Source organism: Podarcis pityusensis (assembly GCF_964106645.2).
Source record: "Podarcis pityusensis genome assembly, chromosome: 17".
Taxonomy (NCBI): Eukaryota; Metazoa; Chordata; class Lepidosauria; order Squamata; family Lacertidae; genus Podarcis; species Podarcis pityusensis.
In genome coordinates, this window is record NC_138042.1 from 26,217,703 (window position 1) to 26,235,107 (window position 17,405).

The 17,405-nt window shown below is 43.3% G+C and overlaps 2 protein-coding genes across 2 annotated transcripts in view; both read left to right on the top strand.

The window, feature by feature from the left end:
- DNAJC25 (DnaJ heat shock protein family (Hsp40) member C25) overlaps positions 1 to 3,369 on the top strand; it is a 4,973-nt gene extending 1,604 nt beyond the window's left edge. The window contains exons 2-4 of the mRNA XM_080986933.1: positions 420 to 572; positions 1,001 to 1,471; positions 3,068 to 3,369. Of these exons, the coding sequence (XP_080843059.1) occupies positions 420 to 572; positions 1,001 to 1,471; positions 3,068 to 3,190 (747 nt within the window). The 3' untranslated portion in view covers positions 3,191 to 3,369. The remainder of the gene's footprint in view (positions 1 to 419; positions 573 to 1,000; positions 1,472 to 3,067) is intronic.
- A 3,401-nt stretch (positions 3,370 to 6,770) lies between these two features.
- GNG10 (G protein subunit gamma 10) lies at positions 6,771 to 15,737 on the top strand. The gene is made up of 3 exons (XM_080987058.1): positions 6,771 to 6,976; positions 12,717 to 12,848; positions 14,699 to 15,737. Exons 1-2 carry the CDS (start codon positions 6,896 to 6,898, stop codon positions 12,840 to 12,842), a joined length of 207 nt encoding a protein of 68 aa, XP_080843184.1. The 5' UTR covers positions 6,771 to 6,895; the 3' UTR covers positions 12,843 to 12,848; positions 14,699 to 15,737.
- Positions 15,738 to 17,405: the final 1,668 nt, after the last annotated feature.

The following is a 17,405-nucleotide window of genomic DNA, read 5'->3' on the forward strand; positions in this document are numbered from 1 at the left end:
AAACGGCATTTCCGTGCGCTGCTCTGGTTCGCCAGAAGCGGCTTAGTCATGCTGGCCACATGACCCGGACACTGTCTGCGGACAAATGCCGGCTCCCTCGGCCCATAGAACGAGATGAGCGCTGCAACCCCAGAGTCGGTCACGACTGGACCTAATGGTCAGGGGTACCTTTACCTTTACCTTAGTCAAGTGTATTGCTTCAGAAGCATAAAGCATAAACACCTTTACTTTATGCTATTTTACTCCTGTTGTATAAATACTATCGATCATTTTATGTTTGAAAATTTAAGTGTTCAACTAGATATAATTGCCATAAATACAACCAAAAGCAATTCCTTAAACTGAGCGGATGGTGGTTGTTTTTGTTCATTGACATATGGGATATTTCCAAATGAAAACCTGCCAATCATCGTTTGCAGGATGAAGAAACTCGTAAGGATTATGATTATATGTTGGATCATCCTGAGGAGTATTACAGCCATTACTATCACTATTATAGTAGAAGATTGGCACCCAAGGTAGATGTCAGAATCGTGATTCTAGTCACCGTCTGTGCCATCTCTGTTTTTCAGGTAAATATCTTTGTCTCCAAACTGTTCCATTGTTGCCATCTAACCTGGAAAATAATGAAAGACGAAATGTAATATGGCTGGTTTCATACAAATGTTTTCCCTTTGTGTAAAAGGCAATTGATCAAGTGCTGTCTGCTCTCTATATTATGCCAGCAAAGGAGGTGGCTGGCCTGAACTTATTACCTGCAAAATAAGGAACATATTAAAAATATCACATCAGTTTTCCCTAAGATTTTTGGGCACAATACATGGAAAGGGGATTTATTTATTTTTTAAAAAGAGTGATTATGAATGCAAAGCTATGCAAATAAAGAAAACAATAGAACAAGTTTCATATAGTGCATCCTATATATATAGTCTGAGTACCACAGGGAAAGATAATTTGCTTATTCTCTAAGGCTAATATTGCTTACCATTTTATGTTTTAGTTCTTCAGCTGGTGGAGTAGCTACAATGAAGCTATCAACTACCTAGCAACCATGCCAAAATATCGTATACAAGCCATGGAGATTGCCAGGCAACAAGGGCTACTAAACAGAGCCAAAGAAAAGGGCAAGAACAGGCGGTCCAAGGAAGAAATCCGCAAGGAGGAGGAGGAAATAATCAAAGATGTAATAAAAAACAAAATAGATATCAAGGGTGGTTATCAGAAGCCCCAAATATATGACATACTCTTATTCCAAATCCTTTTAACACCTTTTTATCTGTGCAAGTACATAGGATGGTATTGTTGGTGGATTTATTGTTTCAACATCAAAGGACAAGAATATGGGGAAGAAGAGAAGTTGTATATTATACGCAAGTACATGAAAATGTCACAGTCTCAGTTTGACACTTTGGAAGATCACCAGAAAGAGACTTTTCTTGAACGACAGCTCTGGATAAGAGAGAACTATGAGGTGAGCAGCGTTGGCACACAGGAAGTGGAAAAAGAACCTAACATGTCCTGACTTCTTAAATTATGTTCATATCACACCTAAGCGAAGGCGCTTGCTTGTGCAGTTCCATAGTGTTGGTTCATGCACTTGGGGTCACAAGCAGTGATCAGTGTCCCATACGCAGCTAAAATACACCAGGTATTTCATATTACGGTGGTCCAAACTTACTGTCTTTGTAGGTCTTCCCCAACCTTTATTTATAGGTTGGGCTGTTGCATAAGTAGCATGCTTCTTTAAGACTCATGGGCAGTATGCTAACACAGTAGATGGTTCACTTCAGTGTTCAAATGAACTTCTTTGTTATGTCCCTTTATTAGAGGCTGAGTGGCATTGTTGTTTTTTTAAAAAAATGCCTGTCTAAAAATGTGCTGCTCAAGTCATCTTACAGTACAAATCAGTAAAGCAGCACAGCAAGTCACAACACACAAAAGCAAAACACAATGCAGTAAACTACAGTTAACAAGCCTATCATCAGGAAAACACTGCTCAGATTCAATTTTCAGCAGATGGTGTAGGCTTTGTAAAATGGAGACCTTAATTTGTCATCTGAATCTCAGAGGAGGGCCAGAAATGAGGTTCCTTAGAGAGGATGCTACACCGACCGAGAGATGGAGAAGGCCCAGTGAGAAGCAGTCACAGAACGCTCTTCTGAATACATGCTCTCAGAGAACCTTATCCTAGTTCTAGGATCAGGGAACCCAGCAGTAAATCAGCTTAGAAGTTCTGCTGAAGGAGAAGAACCATTTTATCTTCCACGACACAATAATTGTCTGTGTTAAAGCAGGTAGAGCTGTCAATCTTTGTTGTTCTAGCGCCATTTTAAAAAACCCCAACATACTGGCAATAGAAGTCTTGGTGCAGTGTGGCATTTCCAGTCTACTGAGAGAGCTGTCACCAGCCTTGTCCCTTTCAGTGCCATACAAGTAGTATTAGGTTGTATCCAATGATAGTCCTGCTCATAGCAGAAGCATTGAAATTAATAGGCACAACTAACTTAGGTCTGTTACAACCCATTGTTCCTCATAGAGAGCAGAAGTGGGAAAACATTGGCTTCATTCTACAGAGCGTGAGTGTGTAAATATTTCAACTAATATCAATTTGAATATTAATAGATACTCAGTTAATGTGTCACCTTAACTATTGGTAATGTACTTTGAAAATAGATGCCAAATGCTAGTCCTACTCAGTAGAGCCATTGAAGTCAATGGACATATCTAACTTAGGTTAATTAATTTCATTGTGTCTACTCATGAGTGGGATTAGCATTGACTCAAATGTGACTATTAAGGTTTAAAGCTGTATTTTTTTAAAAAAATTACCCACCTGCATGGTATCTAGCTCTTTAGCCCGCTATGGCACATTTTCAGTGTATCCCCCAAGCACATTACTTTTAGGATCAACTACTTTTATGCAATCCAGTGCTCCATTTGAATGTCAAATTGGGGAATCTGCATTTTGGGACTGGCCTGTCCATAGTGAAACTGTCAAAGAATGTGTGTTGCTAAAGCACAGTGAAGATTGATGTTGCTTTCAGTTAATTTTTTCCTTCTCTTTTAGCTTTACAAACAAGAGCAAGAGGAAGAACTGAAGAAAAAAATGGCATCAGACCCTCGATGGAAAAGATACAGGCGGTGGATGAGAAATGAAGGACCTGGAAGACTGACTTTTATTGATGATTGACACTTGCTGTAACTTATACGGTCCAGTGATGATTGGCAAGAAAAATTCATACCTAGAAAGTTCAGAGTTTAACTGCTGTGTCTCAGCAATGTTCTGAAACTCAGGAAGTAATCAGGCAGAAAACTAGTACAATTTTATGATTTTTATAAAATAAAAGGAAATCTGCTAATCAGTCTTAATTGTTTTGCTCCATGGTTCACTCGATGTTGAATTAAAAACAAGCCTGACGTGGATCTCCTCGAGAGTCTTCATGTAAGTGTGATAATGTAACAGGCACGTAGGTGGGCTATTTGGCAGCAGCAGCCAAATCAGCCATCCAAGCCATGCCCATGTTGTTTTGCCTTTCTTTTGTACAGCCCCAAAGCTCAAAGTTGGAGGCTGTCACGAGGCTTCAATCGTTCTTGTATGATAGGAAGTTGAAAGATCGTAGCCTCCTAGCAGGTTCATGTGGTTGCCAGTTTGAGGTGGCAAAGATGAATTTCCAGTGCTGATGAAGCAATAGAAATACACCTTTCAGCAGGCCTCCCTGCCGCTGTAGTAGTCAAAATCCCCTTATAAAAAGCTCCAGAAAGGGTGTGTACAGTGAACACCAGGCTGGCTAAGTTTTATATCAATCCAAGAACCACACTGATGGGCACTGCACCCCACCGACGACGACAGCCGCATGTCAGTGTTGGAGATGGCTAATGTATGCCTGTGCATGCACTTGTACACAGACTGTACAAACGAATTGCACATGCACCACATAAACAGCATGCACACTCACATAGTGCCATGTACACAATGCAGATAAAAACTATCGGCATTCAGCGTATCCCTGCTAGCGCTGGCGTGAGTTGCGGGCTGCAAACAGGGCCTTTTCCTTTGGCTTCCCTTTTGAGAGGATCTCTAAACAGCAGAGGGTTCTTTCACCTCCTGTTCTTAGTGCTAGGACCGCAGTGCTAATATCCGAGATAAAGCTGCTTGTCTGTTCCTTTAAACAGCGTTTCAGCCCACACATTTGCCAGTGGTGGCATGGCAAGAAATGCCTCTTTAGAAAGCAGGCAAGCAGCATTACCTCTGATCTTAGCGCTGTGGTCCTTAGCGCACAGAATGGGAGCAGGCAGAGAAGTCTTGCACTGTGGTGCTTAGGGATGAGAGTGGGAGATTAAAGCACTCTTGCCTGCAGAGATCACACTCTAAAGAGCTTTATCTCCTGAAGCAGCTTGCTGCAACTCCAGTGATTGCATTGTGTGTTTGCACCTGAGAGTATCCCCTAGCCTAAGTAGTTTGAGAAGGAATTTGTTTAGTTTGGATGGTCTTTTCCAAAAATCTCTGCTGGAAAAATGCTCCCTGCGAGCTGGTTTGCACGTAACATCAAGGCAAACCATTGCTTAGTACAAATGGGAGGATTTGCACCTCCCTCGGTCCTGTTGCTTTGGGCAGGGTAGTGTCTTTCAGACCCATAGCTCGTGAGCTGTAAACCAAAGGAGAAAAGGGGAAAGTCCTGGACTGGGATGGTGAGGGTGCCATGTGAATTATTAATGGCAAGACAGGCCAAAGCAAATCCACATTTTGTTCTGGTGCAGACAAAGTCATCGCTTTCAAAGGAGCCTACTCCCTAGTGAGTAACCCCAGTGGGATTTGGGTTTCATGCACATTGCCATGCTCATATGGGAAGAACCTCCGCCATGGGAGTTTACAGTAATTTTTGGGAGGGTGGGGTCAAAACAATGAAAGGGGGCTGGTTTCTCACATCAGAACTGAAAAAAGAGTGCCAGTACCTTTTACCTCATCTCTCAGGTTCTACAAATGCCAGAAACCCACACCTTTGTAAGGTCACCCATGCCCCAAGTCCCTACTCTCCAACATCTTTGAGACAGCAGGTTTACATTTCTCCCCAACATACAAGCCAACTCCTAGGGGCCGAGGTCCCTTCGCCCACACAATAAAATATTTGAGAGGGCTGGCCCCACCAAAGTTGATGAGCATTGCCTGGGGTGCTAATTTGAATAAAATATGGGGGAGGGGCCAGGTAAGCCCCACCCAGCATAGTAGATCACAAGATGTGGCCCACGCACACCAATTGAATGGCAATGCTCATCAACTTTGGGGAGTCAGGCCCACTCAGATATTTTATTTGGGGGGCCACTAGGCAACTAAGAGCTGGCTCCTATGTATGCCGTAGTCAAGGGTGGGGCAGGGGGGCAGCTGCCCTCCCTAAATCCTCAAAAATTATTGAAAAGCATTAAGAAATAATGCTAAGATTCTGTCTCCCAGCAAAAGCCTGCCCCCTGCAATATCCTCTTTTGGGAGGGAATTTTACCTGCCATCTCCGACAAAAAAGGTGAACAACTTTTGGGGGGCCCCTGACAAAAATCCTGGCTATGCCTATGCTCCTATGGGCATTGCCATTCATATGGTATGTCTGTTTTGCATCTTGTGATCGATGATGTGGGGCGGGGGGGGCGCTTACCTGACACAGCAGCTGCCCCCTAAAGCAAGTAAAACAATAGAAATACTTAACTAACTGATGGATCAAGTTGATTCTGCTCCCCCCCCCAAATAAAGTCCTGCCCCTCCCCAACAAAAATCCTGGCTACGCCCGTGACACCCACCCACCCAATGTTTTAGCCAAGTTGGTTGCTCTACTCCCCCAAAACTCCGGGACGAAGGAACGCGGGTTGGGTTTTCAAGGGCAGCCCTCTCAATCTTCAACCTGCTTTGTGTGTGCAATTTAGACTCGTGCCCTGGCGGGTCTGTAAGTCAGGTCAATTCTTTGTCCAGGGCAGCTGTTTATCAGCTCCATCTGGTACACAGGCTGAGACCCTACCTGTCCGCGGACTGTCTTGCCAGAGTGGTGCATGCTATGGTTATCTCTCGCTTGGACTACTGCAATGCGCTCTATGTGGTGCTACTTTTGAAGGTGACCCGGAAACTACAATTAATCCAGAATGTGACAGCTAGATTGGTGACTGGGAGCAGCCGCCGAGACCATATAACACCGGTCTTGAAAGACCTGCACTGGCTCCCAGTACGTTTCCGAGCACAATTCAAAGTGTTGGTGCTGACCTTTAAAGCCCTAAACGGCCTCGGTCCAGTATACCTGAAGGAGCGTCTCCACCTCCATCGTTCTGCCCGGACACTGAGGTCCAGCACCGAGGGCCTTCTGGCAGTTCCCTCCCTGTGAGAAGCCAAGTTACAGGAAACCAGGCAGAGGGTGTTCTCGGTAGTAGCGCCAGCCCTGTGGAACGCCATCCCACCAGATGTCAAAGAGAAAAATAACTACCAAACTTTTAGAAGACATCTAAAGGCAGCCCAGTTTAGGGAAACTTTTAATGTTTAATAGGTTATTGTATAACCTATTATATAAATAAATAAATATAAATAAATAATACTTTATTATTAAATAATAATAAATTAGTAGTAGTAGTAGTAGTAGTAGTAGTAGTAGACTATACGTAGCGGACCTCCAGGCGTTCCTCTCCAAGCGCCAAGCGGCTGCGCTCGCCTTCCATCCGGGCCCGGGAGGCGCAACCCCGGGTGGGGGGGTTGCGTGGGGGGAGCCTGCCTGGGCGCTGCCTCCTCCCCCTCGGCGCTCGGTTGGTGCGTCGGGAGCGCAGCTTCGGCCGGCGCTGGCACTGCAAGGGAAGTCGGGCGCCGCGCGCCAGAGAGACCCCGAGCGCTCGCGTCTTCCTCGCCGCCGCCGCCGCTGCTGCTGCCAGCATGTCTTCCAACTCCAGCCTCAGCACCATGCAGCGCCTGGTGGAGCAGCTGAAACTGGAGGCCGGCGTGGAGAGGATCCGGGTGAGCAGAGCAGAGCTGCTTAGCTGGCGTCCTGAGAGCCGGACGCGCGGCGGCTCCATTTGCTCTCCAGACCCCGAGGCGTCCTTTGTCCTCGGTATAGTGGAGGGAGGAGACATCGCTCTCCCATCGCCGCTCCTTTTAGAGGAGCTGAATCGCAAGTCAGGCCGTCGGGGAATCGGGAAGCTTTGTGTCCTTTTCCGATTGCACAGAGGGGCAGGGGCATCTTCCTCGGCCTGCAACAAAACGCGCACTTTCGCAGCTGGCTTTTGCAGCGCTGGGCGAGAGGCCGTTCGCTGGCTCGTTCAGAGCCAGACGGGGGGGGGGGGGTCTCATCTGACAAAAATGGGGCTTTATTTGGCGTCCTTAACTGATAAGAGTTAGGCCTCCCTCGGCTTGCTTCCAAGGGTTTTTGTTTTCGTAGCGTTTTTTATTTTCCTCTCTTGCTGCTAGTTTAAAAATAAATAAATGGGCGAGGTATCTTGGTTAGTTTTCCTACTATGAATGGCCAGATTGCTAAACGTGGATCTAACGCTGGTGTTTATTTGTACTGGATATTGCTAATTAACTTGCTGGTATGCGTTGGGCACATGGAAACTTTTGATGTCTTTTTAGCGCACTGTTAATTATCTGACTGTTTATCAGTGTTTTATTGCTTTGAACGAACAGCTGTCAGTGTTATACTGTAGTTTTGTACTGAACTATTTAATTGGTTGTGGCCATTGCATTTAAATCTTATATTTTGTGAAATCCTCGGGGCACAGAATATTTGTGGGAAATGCTGAAAATTGACAGATAAAAATGATTTAATCTTCGGCAACCCTTGCGATCATATGTTTGAGAGAATGTGCGACTGAAGCCCATTCTAAACCATCTCATAAATTCTGTAGCGTTTAAGGAGGTTTAGAGTTATACTTTTCATTTCTGGCAGCAGCTGAGCTTAAGGCTTTTGCCTGGTTGCTAATTCTTTTGGCTGCCACTCTGGCTCCGCTATTTGAAATACGCCTTTGTTCCCAAAGAGGCGCACTGTGGATAGTAGGAATGAGATGTGGCGCCCCCTAATTTGCGATCACAGAAGAGGCTCGCAGTGTTTTGTCAACAGGAATGGCCTTTGTGTAAATGCCCTCTTGAGTGGATACTTTCACAGGCTCAGAGAGCTTTTATTAGACCAGCTCTCCCATGGAATTACAAGAACAAAAGCCAGAAAGCAAACTTTTCAAAACTGATAATAAAACAAGACAAAGGAATAGACTGTGTCAAGTTGGATGGGAGCACATCAGTGACACAAAATTGATTCAAAGAGAGGATAATGACAGCTAGGAGCAAAATCCTAGCCTTGCAGTTTGCTTGGTAATATTAACCAATTTCTGTAAATCTAATTGAACTCTGAAAAGCACTCTCTCTTTCTCAGCAGCATCTAAAAAGAGAAGACTTCAGCCTTCCCAGTGTGGTGCCTTTCAGATATTTTGGACTCCAGTTCCCATCATGCCTGACCATTGGATATGCTAATTGGAACTGATGGGAATTGTAATCAAAAACATCTGAAAGGTACCAGATCCTGAAAGGCTTGTTTAGGCTGCGTATCTGTTTACTAAATTCAGCAGGTTCTCCAACACATAGCTGATAGGTTTTCAGTCCTGTTCAGAGTTGTACCCCTACTTAGTTTTTAGTCCTGTCGAACATGGTTGATACTACTGGGTCACACAAACATTAGCCCCAATGTTTCCTGCTGTTAGTTTGCAACAGCTCTTCGGGGTCTCAGAGAGAGGTGAGTTCTTTTGCTATACAAAGGGACCTTGGCCCCTCAGGGAGGTTTACTTCCAAGTAGACATGCCTAAGTTTTCAAACACATTATTTACTTGAATAAAACAGGAAGTAGAGAGTCAGTTCCGAGTTATGTATCAGGGTGAGACAGGGTAGTGGACTTTGTGGGAATGATCCTCCATTTGATTAGGAATTTGATGGCGTTCTGGTGCTTTATTTACTTCCGCCTTCTGCAAAGTTTACTTTTTAGCAGCAGATCCCAGAAATCTCGAAAGCAGCTGTATCTTTGTTAAGTTTTGCCTACAGTGCTGAACCTTACACATCAGCCTCTGCATACAATGGGACTTACTCCTAGGTAAATCAGCACAGCAGTTTTTGCCCTCTGGGTGTTTCGGGAGTAAGTCCCATTGAATTCATAGAATTGTACTACATGGCATTCAGTCACACGGTACTTCAAAAGAGGGTACTCTGCTCCAGATAGTTTCAAAAATCCATACTTTTTTCAGAGAAATGGATAAAATGGGGATACGAACAGTAGCACATTTGGGTTTTGAAGCTTTAAAAGAGACAATCCAAATGGAGTTGATGCATGACACTTATATTTTACTGCTTATACCTCCATTTTGATTTCTGAGGAAATCAGGAAGGCGTGAGGAAAACAGGAAGGCAAAACCACTTTTAAATGCTCTGTTAACACGTAAACAAGCTCTAAAGAGATCCTGAGGAAGTGCTAAGAATGCCCCTTGTCTGAAACCCTGGAGAGCCACTGGCCAGTCAACCTTGGGTCCCCCAAGTGTTTTTGGACTACACATCCCATCATCCCTGACCATTGGCTAGGCTAGCAGGGGATGATGGGAGTTGTGGTCCAACAATTCTGGAGACCCAAGGTTGAAGGACACTGGCAATAGTGAGCTAGAAAAACCAATGGTCTAACTTCGTACAGGCATCCCCCCCACATACACACTTGTGCACGATCGATGGAAAAGAGACTGGAGGCGCAGCAGGGCTTTGTTTAGGCTGCTCAGCCTCCCCGCCAAACAGCTGATGTGTGTGGTAGCGCAGCAGCTGCTGCCTTCCTGCTCTTCCTCCAGCCTCCTGCCAGTCCCAGAGCTTCAATTCCAGTTGTAGGTATTTTTGGTACAGCATTTTTGATTTTTGGAGAGTAGCATTTTGGAGAAAGAGCAGCAGAGAGGGTCTCCCCACTTACGCGATTTTCATTTATGCACATGGGGTGCCGGAATGTAACTCCCGCATGAGTGAGGAGTCGCTTGCATAAGGCAGCTTCCTATGTTTAGCTTGAACTGTTGTCAGTGGTATATTCAGCTGCTCACCCATGCTATTCATGGTGCACAATGAATGCTGGGCCCGGCCTCTTACTTCTGCAGGCACGTTGGCAGGGAAGTGCTGCTGTAATCTGTGTGTTTTGCCGACTTATTAATAAATGCACCTTCCACTCAGAGGTTTTTGTGCCCCGGGGATGCGGAGATGTCACAAACTCAGCTTTAATTTGGCCTGGCAGGATGATGTAGAATAAGGCGGTCATTTGCTTTTGAATAGGCCGCTGGGAAAGTGGAACTGCCTGTATCTGCACAACTAGGTTGTAGTAGTCAGGAGGAGGATGTAGTTGTCTTTTATTATTATTAATCATTTATATATAGTTCATTAACATGAAATATTCATTGGTTGACTCACAAGCACAATCCCATCTCGCCTCTGCCCCTTGTTTCTGTTTCTCCTTCCCAACTGTCAAACTTCAGATGGCGAGCTCCGTGGGGCAGAGACCTCCCTGTGCTCATGATCTCTGTAGGAATCCCAAGTACACCAGGGCTGCTGTGTAGATAATGATGAAATAAGAAATACAGTGGTACCTCGGTTTACGAACTTAATCTGTTCCGCAAGTCCATTCTTAAACCGAAACTGTTCTTAAACTGAGGCACGCTTTCCCTAATGAGGCCTCCTGCCGCTGGTGCCCTTCCACCGTTCGGATTCCGTTCTTAGACCGAGGTAAAGTTCACAAACCGGAACACTACTTATGGTTTTGCGGAGTTCATAAACCGAATAGTTCGTAAACAGGGCTGTTCTTAAACCAAAGTACCACTGCAATTTAATGAACAGTGTACTTCTTGCTGTTCTGTGGAATGAGATTTTATTACAGGTTAACTCTCACTTTAGGAAGAATTTGGGCGATGGAATTTAATAAGCCATTGGGTAAATTTTTTGAATTCTGACTGGAGGGTATGCGCCATGTCACTGTAGCTCACGAGGAAACAGAACGACATAGATTGCGATGTAAATGACACAGAAGATCTCCATGAATTCTGATGTGAGTCCACACAGGCATTTGACTATAAAAGCAAGCTCTCCCTGCAGAAAAGCTGGATGCAATGAGACATGCTCATTTCTTGTTTATTTTTGGTTTATTTTTATTTTTGGAAAAACACCTATTCAACTATTTTCATATAAAACGAATTCAAGGTGTTGGAATAGAAGGGAGGGGAGGATTTTTCCCTACCACAAATTTCCAAAGCTTTACATTTGCCTTGTATTAAAATTTAATTTCCTCCAATACCTGCGCAAAGTTCAGCCAGGTACAAAGCAGTAAAATAATTTGCTAATCAGTGGAGCACACCACACACTCTCCTTCTGCTAACCTTTTTGCAGCTAAAATGCAGCCATCTGCTAAGAGATTCAGACAGAGCTTGAGGGTTATTAATTTATTTTCAGCGTGCTCCAGGGACTTTGCCACCTGCTCCCAAGCTAACACAGTTAAGGCTTGTCTTTTGTCCTCGTAAAAAGCTACAGCTCCTACCCTTAATGGGGCAATGTTCTGGAAACTACAGCACTAAGGTAGGATTTAGTGGTGTTCCTTATCTCGCTTGGTGCTCCTCCGATGAGGACCAGAATATGTGTGAAAAAGAAAATGCTATTTCATTTATTACGGTAGTCACTTTTTTCAAAAGCTGAACTCAATGCAGCTTTTAAAAATAATGATTAAAGCAGAAATAAAACAAGAATAAAACCAACCTAAAATACAATATGCATAAAAATAAGCAAAGACTATAAAATTGCAATGCCTTTTTATACCACGGGCATTGGAAGCATCCCAAATCCAATATGAACAGGCTTTGTATGTCCCAAACAGAATTCCCAGAGTTCCCTTTAGCTTTTATAGCCAATGACATTGTTAGACCAATTCTGGTTGGGTATTTTTGTCATTCTTTCCATTCCCAGCACTCAGGCTGCAGGTGCCGTTGCTTATTGTAGCCAAAAGAAGCACCACTGGTGCAAAAGAGGGGAGGTATCAGCAGGCTTGGGTAAACCCTAACGTTTGCAGAAGGTTGGGGGCGGGGCATGTAAGAGAAACCCGTGAAGACTGAGCATGCTCAGTGGCCGCAGAATGTTGACTGGCTGTTTGGCAGGGGAGATGAAAAACACGGAGGCGGAATAAAATGGAGTGGTTGCATTTTTTATTGCAAACCCCAACTCTTGTCAGAGGCTATTAGGCACAAAAGCTAAATTCAATATCTCTGTATACCTCTGACTGTTAGGTCCTGGGGAGAACAGGGAGGGCTATTGCCTTCATACCCTCTTTCTGTACTTCGTGGAGCCATCTGGCTGACCTCTGTTGGAAACAGGGTGCTAAACTATATGAATGGCAGGGCTCCACTTGCATTCGATGGTCTCGCAGCTGTTCAAGCTGCAGGAGCCCTGCCAGGAATAAACAGGCAAACTTACTTAGCCTTCATTTTTTAACTAGTCCTAAGCATCTATCTAAATAACTGTCATTATGTTCCGCAGCAATAAAATCTGCAGGTAATTATTACACGGTGTACAAGGAAATAACGCCTCAAACCTATTGCCTTTCAGTTTCCGTGAATGACATTCAGGTTTTGCATCTTCCATTTGCAGTGAAACAATGTCATGCGACTTCTAAAAAAGAACCCTCTGTTACGTTCTCCTGTGTTTTTCTCTCTTCCAGGTCTCTCAGGCAGCTGCAGAGCTTCAGCAGTACTGTATGCAGAATGCTTGCAAAGATGCCTTGCTTGTGGGCGTTCCTGCGGGAAGCAACCCATTTCGAGAGCCCAGGTCTTGTGCGTTGCTCTGAAGACAGGTATGGTGATCCTTGCAGAAGCTTGCATCTCTCTTAAGAGCACAGGGCAGGATCTAATGAACTCTGGAGGACATGAAACTAAATAGACAAGTTTGGGGGCTTCTGTTTCCCAAAATAGCAGGCACACCCAAATTGCTGCACTGCAAAACATGGGCGTAGCCAGGATTTTTGTGGGGGAGCGGGGCAGAACTGATGCGATTGGTCAGTTAGTTAAATATTTCTATTGTTTTACTTGATCTGGGCGGGGCAGCTGCGCCCCCTCCCCCCGGCCATGCCCATGCTGCAAAATACCTTTAAAGTTACAGAAACCATTGCAAAATACTTTTTGAGTTACATAAACCATTTGTAATGTGGCACAAGCAGTTGCTGATCAAAGAAGAAAAATTAAAATCTCAGGAGCCACACACCCCTTTGGCATAAACCATATCATTAGAATCTACGTTAGGGTACAGTGTTTTATTCCTGAGTTGTGCAACCAAATGTGCCGTTCTCGGATGAGGAAGAAAACCTGTTTTTTAAAAGGTACCATTTCAGAGAGCAGGTGGAAGCTCATAAAATGACTTGCTCCTCCATACAAAACAATTCCCTACATATAGGAAATTATCATTTCCCCCATAACATGGTAGTTTGGTTTTTTTAAAAAATATGCATTGAATAGTGTCATTGTAGAGGAGCTCTCCTCTGCAGTCCAAAGCAGTACAGTCTGGAAATGAGTTTATCATCTTACCTTTTCCTTGAGAGTGTGTAGGGCTTGATGTATGTAACTCTTACCAAGTAAAATTGTAGAGAATAAAAATGGCATCTACCGGTAGGGGACTCTGGATTCAATTTGAGACGAACAATTTACTTCCAGCTTGGTTCAGAATCTTAGACTTCAGCAAGTTTTAAGAACCCTTGGGCGCTGCCAGGTGGCCACTTTTTTCAGGTTGGGTTCAGTCACATAGCAGCAAATTCATGTTGCACAATTAAAGCTGGTTTGGAGCTGCTGTGCAACAAACTTACATCCACAAAAGACTGGACTTCAATGCTCATTAAGTAGCCAACATCATATAATCTCCTTGCAAATAAATAGGGGAGAATATGCAATAAGCAGATCGCAAGGAAGCATCCTTGGACTTCAATCCAAGATGGGATGATGCAGGCAGGACTCAGCTTGATCTTCAGAGGCTTGTCAGTAGGGGAAGGCAACAGGTTTTAGAGTCTTCCCACTGACATCCCTGAGTGTGTGAGTGCACTATTAATTTCTCCCAACTTTGGCCGATTCCCTTTTGCTCATATAACAGGGGCAGGATGCAGGGAGAGTAAACCACTGCAGTTGGGGATCCTATCTTATGGAGAGCAAAGTATACTGTCCATCCCTGACACTGAGCAGCCCAGCCCCACTCAGTCACTTAGAAACCCTTCAGTGTGGCAGCCCCTGAATTCTCTGCCCATTTATAATAGGCAGGCACCTTTGCTGTCGTTTTTGGCACCTGCCAAAAATATTTTATGCATCTAATTTTAGAATGCGATTTTACCATGTATAACAGCTTTAACATTGCTGATTTTATCTGTTTTGAAATGTCATGTTAGCTTGTTTTTAATGCTTGTTTTTAATACGTGATTGTCCTTGTTTACCACTTAAGAGGGTTTTAAAAAAATTAAATGGCATACAAATTATGTTTAAATAAAATGATCAGGGATATCATGGGTGGAGCAGTGTGAGTCTCTGTGGGCAGACAGATGCTTTGCATGCTGTTTCATGGGCACAAACTTTTGTCTGTTGCAGTGATAGGATTCTTACTTCTGTGATTAACTTGTGAAGAGGAAGACAACCCTTTGATAAAGCTTTTCCCCCTCCTATATTGCAGGGAAGGTTATTGAAAAGTTCTCTTCAGACGTGAGAGGAAATCCTGGCAGCCTTCTTTTCAACAAACATGTCTATGCCCTTACTTCTGTGTGGCCAAAACAGTATCTTTAGATATTTATTAGTCTGCTTGACTATCTTTGTAACTGACTAGATCTTTTACTAATACTTGTGTAAAGCATTTTTTTAAGGAAGAGGCTTTCCTTTTGTAATTGAATCAGCTTCTTTTCTACACTTACTCCCCTGAGATGTTTACATTCTGGAAAAGAAAATTACCAAATGACTTCTTGCTCTGTTGTTGTGCCTGAATGAGACACTCACTAGGTACCTCCTTAGTAGCCGCTTTGCGTTTTCTGATAAAAATGTTCACTAGGCATGACCCAGCCAAAGGTAAATCCTTTTAACGCAGCAATGCTGTGCATATTCACCTCATTTGGACTTCCTGTTGGGTAAATATGCATAGGATCAGGCTCCATTTCCCATTAATTTCAATGGGACATGTTCAATAACATTCTTAACTTCCTTTTTGAAATTGGAGACTTGAAAGTTCTAAATTTTGGCAGGAGTGAACCCATTTTAGTGAGAGTGCCCATCTATCCAGTATGGAAAGAAATATTATTTATAAAACATTGCTCTTTTGCTATTCCTGAAAGAATTGAGAATACAGAAATAGCTGGTTCCATCTGCCACATAGATAGAATTCCCAAAATCCCCCATACTAGGTTTAGTGTGTCTTTAGTTTTTATTGTGCTTCTACAGAAAACTGTTTCTTTGAAATGTCTAAACTGTAACTCGGCAGGTAATTACAGACAAGAAAACTACACTACACTACATAAACACTTCTATAGGTCACTTTTTCAAGGCTTGCAACATTATTGGGACCTGTACAAATGTGTTTTTGGGGTGGGGTGCCTTTGATTTTTGTTTATCGAGCACTTTTACACACACACAGACTGTTTACTTTTTTAAATAAGAATATTCTGTTTACACACCCTTGTTTGTATTAATATATTAGAAGCTTAAATAAAAATTTCTTTCCCTAACTATTTGGGACACTGTTGTATGGAAAGAGGAAGCATTTTGGGTAACAAACAGAAATATTTTTGATGGGGGAGTTTTCAGTGTAAAATAAATCTGATATCCACTGAAGGAATTTGGAAAGTGCGCATAAGATTGCTTATTTCTCAGCTATAGCCCAGGCAGGGTGTCCTTGCATAAGATTTACCCTCCAAACGTCAGAGAAACAGCTCTGACATTGGAGAGGGCGATCCTTTGCTGGCGTCTCCCTCTTCCAACACCATCAAAAAGGGGATGGGTGGAAGTGTCCCAGGAAATGGTTTGAATCCAAAGCTGGTCCCCTGGATGCCCCTAAACCCAGGAGAAATTTAGTCATACTCCTGAGTGTGTATGTTAAAATCTCTCCTGTTAAAAGATTATTCAGCTTCAAAGTGGAACAAATCATAAAATCCAATTCTTTCTTATCCTAATGGTGTCAGCAAATGACTATTAGCAAGTGGCCTGCTTTATCATATTCATGGTAATTAATGCAGTAATAATTCCTAATATGCATGCAGAAGAGAAAGAAAACGAGGCTCTTCCGAAGGTGATATTCCTTTTGATTTCCAGTATCGGTCAATCATCCGAAAGCATTACATGCCAACAACCGAGTTTGGATTTTTGTACCATGTGCATCGCCACACAACAATATTTCAGTGAGACCTGTACAAGTGCATTTCCCAGTAGTTGTCCCTGGTCAGACCTGTTTCTGCAACCCTTCAAGTCATCCAAAACTGGTCACCCGAGATAGCTGCCTTACATTGCTTTGACCTGCAAGGCTGCTTTTCTCAAACCACACCTACCTGGCCTGCATCTGATGTGATGTCAGGTGGAAGGCAAGTAAAGGTGTGGCCAGATGATTGGGGCTAAGAGACAGCACTTTTGAAATGTGTTTCCACTTGGAAACTTCAAAAGGCACTGTTGCCAACCTGCTACACTTGGCCCACAGGGCTGGTGGAGATAAGGATTTGGTCCACCAGGCTGAAAAAAAATTCCTACCTATGATTTACGGGGATGAAAAAAGTGGAAGGCAGTTCCACTGGGTGAGGAAAGGAAGACAACCTCAGCAAATACCAGGAAACAGTTTGAGTCACAGCATTCCTTCATAATATGTTTAAGATAAAAAACCCTTATGGGCATCTAAAATCTCTCAAAAAACTATTTTTGTTCTCTGCTCACACATGACATTCTCTTTTTCCCTGTATTTCAAATAAAGAAGTACTAATTATGCGGTTTTAAAAACACTGCTGAATTATATAACATTGTTGCAATTCAAACAGGAGAGAAAGCCAGTTTTTGTCTTGTGGTTCCTTTTTGAAAGTAAGTTGCAGGATTTGTTTAGAGGACGAGTCAAAATGAGAAACTTAAAAAATCTCTAAAAATGCTTGCCATTTTTTAAAAATGTACCAACCCCTAAGCTGTTTTTTATATCAATATTTTAAACCTTTCCCCCCTTCATGTACTTTTTATAGGTTTGGACTATAATTCTGATATGTGCATAATAAGGGTGAACTCAAGGAAAAGGAGCAGGAATGTTTCTTAAACTGTGAAAGAAAGAAAGCTGAAACATTCCCGCCCTGTGGCTGGTTATGATTATATTTGGTATCTCTTAACTCTGAAATAGCAAATTCCTCAGATCAGCAAAAGAACCCTGC

Excerpts from the sequence above, each read along its gene's own strand:
- GNG10 (XM_080987058.1), top strand. The coding sequence starts at position 6,896 with ATGTCTTCCAACTCCAGCCTCAGCACCATGCAGCGCCTGGTGGAGCAG. Across the intron at positions 6,977-12,716 it reads CCGGCGTGGAGAGGATCCGG|GTCTCTCAGGCAGCTGCAGA; the intron begins GTGAGCAGAGCA and ends TCTCTCTTCCAG.